The sequence below is a fragment of the Mastomys coucha genome, unplaced genomic scaffold, assembly GCF_008632895.1.
Source record: "Mastomys coucha isolate ucsf_1 unplaced genomic scaffold, UCSF_Mcou_1 pScaffold8, whole genome shotgun sequence".
In the NCBI taxonomy this organism is placed as follows: domain Eukaryota; kingdom Metazoa; phylum Chordata; class Mammalia; order Rodentia; family Muridae; genus Mastomys; species Mastomys coucha.
The window spans coordinates 1,610,811-1,613,922 of record NW_022196914.1 but is presented as its reverse complement, the minus strand read 5'-3'; the positions used below and the strand labels follow the sequence as shown (position 1 = coordinate 1,613,922).

General features: G+C 36.0%; 1 protein-coding gene across 1 annotated transcript in view; it reads left to right on the top strand.

Moving 5' to 3' along the window:
* The window catches only part of C7 (complement C7), a 67,905-nt gene that overhangs the window by 23,814 nt on the left and 40,979 nt on the right, over positions 1-3,112 (top strand). The window contains exon 7 of the mRNA XM_031360205.1: positions 1,881-2,051. Coding sequence (XP_031216065.1) covers positions 1,881-2,051 — 171 coding nt within the window. The remainder of the gene's footprint in view (positions 1-1,880; positions 2,052-3,112) is intronic.

Sequence of the window (3,112 nt, the reverse complement as noted above, 5' to 3'; positions counted from 1 at the left end):
TCTCTCTCTCTCTCTCTCTCTCTCTCTCTCTCTCTCTAACTGTAGATCCTACCTATTAGAGAAAACACACAGCATTTCACTTCTGAGCTCAGTTTATTATGATGTCCACTTCCATCTATTTTTCTGCAACATAAGTTGATTATGTTATTGAAAAGATGTTATGTATGGTGTACACAGTATATATTTTCTTAGAGTTTTAGTAATATTTTAGATTCTCATGCAGAACAATGGGTTTCATGATGGCTTCTTTGTATGTATGTATTTTTACATACCACATTTTCCTTATCCTTTCCTCTCTTGGTGGACTTCTAGGCTGATTCTATATTTTGGTAATGTAAATATAACCAGTATTGTCAACCATGCCAAGTATCTCTGCAGTATCCTGACTTAGGTTTCTTTGTTTATATACCCAAGGTTGGCATACCTGGATTGTATGGTAGATCTACTTTCAGTTTTTAGAGAACCCTCCATGCTGATTTCCATATTGGTTGCACTAATTTAATCCCACTAGTGGTGTTGCTTGTTCCCTGTATCTACCACATCACTTTTCTTTTTAGAGTTGCTGGATCAGTTCATGTCATCTATTTGTTGAATGTTATCTTTTTAAAATGTATGTGTTTGTATTAAATATTTTAAGTTCTTTATAGAGTTTACATATTAATCCCTATCAGTTATATAACTGGAAAGAATTTCCCCCATTGAGTAGACTGTGCTTTCTCTCTGTTGATTATTTTCCCTTGATCTACAGAAACTTAAATTTCAATGCATTCATAATTTTTCAACATTGGTTAAAATTGTAATACCTTTTGGTACTTTGGTCTGTTTTAATTCTGGTCTTTTTTTGTCCCCCTGTGGAAAAAGGGTACCATGTGTGGGATATAGAATTCTGATAGTCATACCCACACCATTGAATCCAACAGTATAGATTCTTCCCTTCAGAAACATCATTTAGGGTGGCTGCATAATTTTCTATTCTTTTCAGTGTCATGTTGGGAATTCATCATTTTCATTTCTTTTGTTCTGTCTGCATTTATTAATGCTTTGATTACAAAAACAGACATGTGTGAAATAGAAATGCTTATGGAAGGTGAACTCCTATTTGACTAAGAAAAAGTATATGATTCTCTAGTGCTAGAGCCTGTAGCTTTATAGTGTGATTGCATGGATCTGATGCTGGTGTCCTTTGTACAGGAGACAGCCTAAAGGGTTTACCCTCATGCTTCCCACAAAGGTCTTGTTCTATTCATGGCAGTTGCCAGCTCTTGGGCTTATACCATTTTGATACAAGGGAAAATCTAGGAGAAACAATCATTTTTTTTTCTCTCCATGAAAGACACGTCTAGGGCCCATGTGACTAGATGGTAGTTTGTTTTAAAATTCCAGTGGAAAAAGATAATTGAACTTTAGCATTAATCCAATAGACTCAGGAAGTTTAAGCTAGTACTGTGTCCCAAAATCCAAATGATCCAATTGCTTCACGTTACCCTTCTGTTTCTCCATTCTTCAATGTGGAAAATCAAGAGTTAAAGGCTTCAAGCTCTCTGTGGTAGGGCTGTATGGATTTGCTCACTTTTGGGCTAAATCCTTAGTAAAGAAAATGAGTGAGAAACAAAATAAGTCTGCACACAAATGTGTTTTGTGAATTGCTTGGAGTTGTTGTTATTGATACTACAGGTCCTGCTCAGCTATAGTGTTGGCGTCTTAGAACACTGTCTGTAGACAGGTCTGACTTTGATGTGAGTCATAGCTGTTTTGTGTAAGGGCAGAGATTTGTGTTCATGAGAGACTGTGTGAAAAAAGCATGTATCTTAAAAGATACAACAAAAACATCTTGAATCTATCCTAAGTCCCTATAGTAAAAACTCTTCTTTTCCTTTCAGGTCAAAGTAGATAATGATTTTAACTATGAATTTTACAACAGCAGTTGGTCTTACATAAAGCACACATCCACAGACCATACATCATCTAGTTCAAAACGGTTCTTATTTTTCTCCTCCTCGTCGAATCAACACACTCAGACTTCAAATACCAAGGAAATCTATATGAAAAAGGTTAGTATGAAACATAAGTTATTTTTTCTGTTTTTAACTAGTTTTGAGTGTTATTATCATTTACAAAAGTGTACTCATTAAATGTACTAAGTTTTTTATTTACATTAAGGCAAAAATAACCTCTTTAAGAGATAATGAGTTCTTTAATGGTACTTTTTTTTAGTTATTTTTGACAATATATTTATCTTTTTTCATTAAAGTATTTGATTCTATCCTCTTCCTCCTCCTCCTCCTCTGAGACAGGTTTTATGTAGTCCCAGTTTGGCTTTGAATTTGTTATGAAGCCGAGGCTAGCTTTGAACTACTGATCACCTTGCTTCCACCTTCCAAATGCTGGGATTATACTTGTGTACTATAATGTCTGGCTTGTTTTGTTCTTTTCCTTCCTTCCTTCCTTCCTTCCTTCCTTCCTTCCTTCCTTCCTTCCTTCCTTCCTTCCTTCCTTCTCCCTTTCTCCCATCTTCCCTTCTTCCCTCTCCCCATCCCTCCTTCCCTCCCTTCCTCCTTCCCTCCCTTCCTATTTTATTCTCTCTCCCTCTCTCCTTCCCCCCGCCACTTCTTTCTTTTGGCAGGGTCTCATGTAGTCCATTATGGCTTTGAACTCCAGATCCTTCTGCCTCTAGAGTTCTGGGCTTACAAGCATGCACCATCATACCTGACGCATTTGCAAAGTTAGTTTGTCTAATCATAAAAGGATGGCATAAATAAAAGAGATCTTATCTGTCTTATAACTAAGAAGTTGGCTGTAGGCATATGAGTCAAGTCATTTCTCATCTCTGTATTACACTGCTCACATCGGAGAGGTTTAGTACAGGCCTGCCTTAATTATTGTAAAAGACAATTAGGAAATGTTCAAAAGACCCTATTAAATAAACAACTTAACCTGAAAATATCCAGTATGGGAGATAAGTAATACAGTCTCCTTACCTATGAGTCATGGTCAAAGCATGACTCTAAAGTAGATTACTTTGAACACTTCTTTCTTTCTTTTTTTTTTCTCTCTTTTTTTTAATTTTAGATATTTTCTTTATTTACATGCGAATTTCTCCATTCCCAGTTTC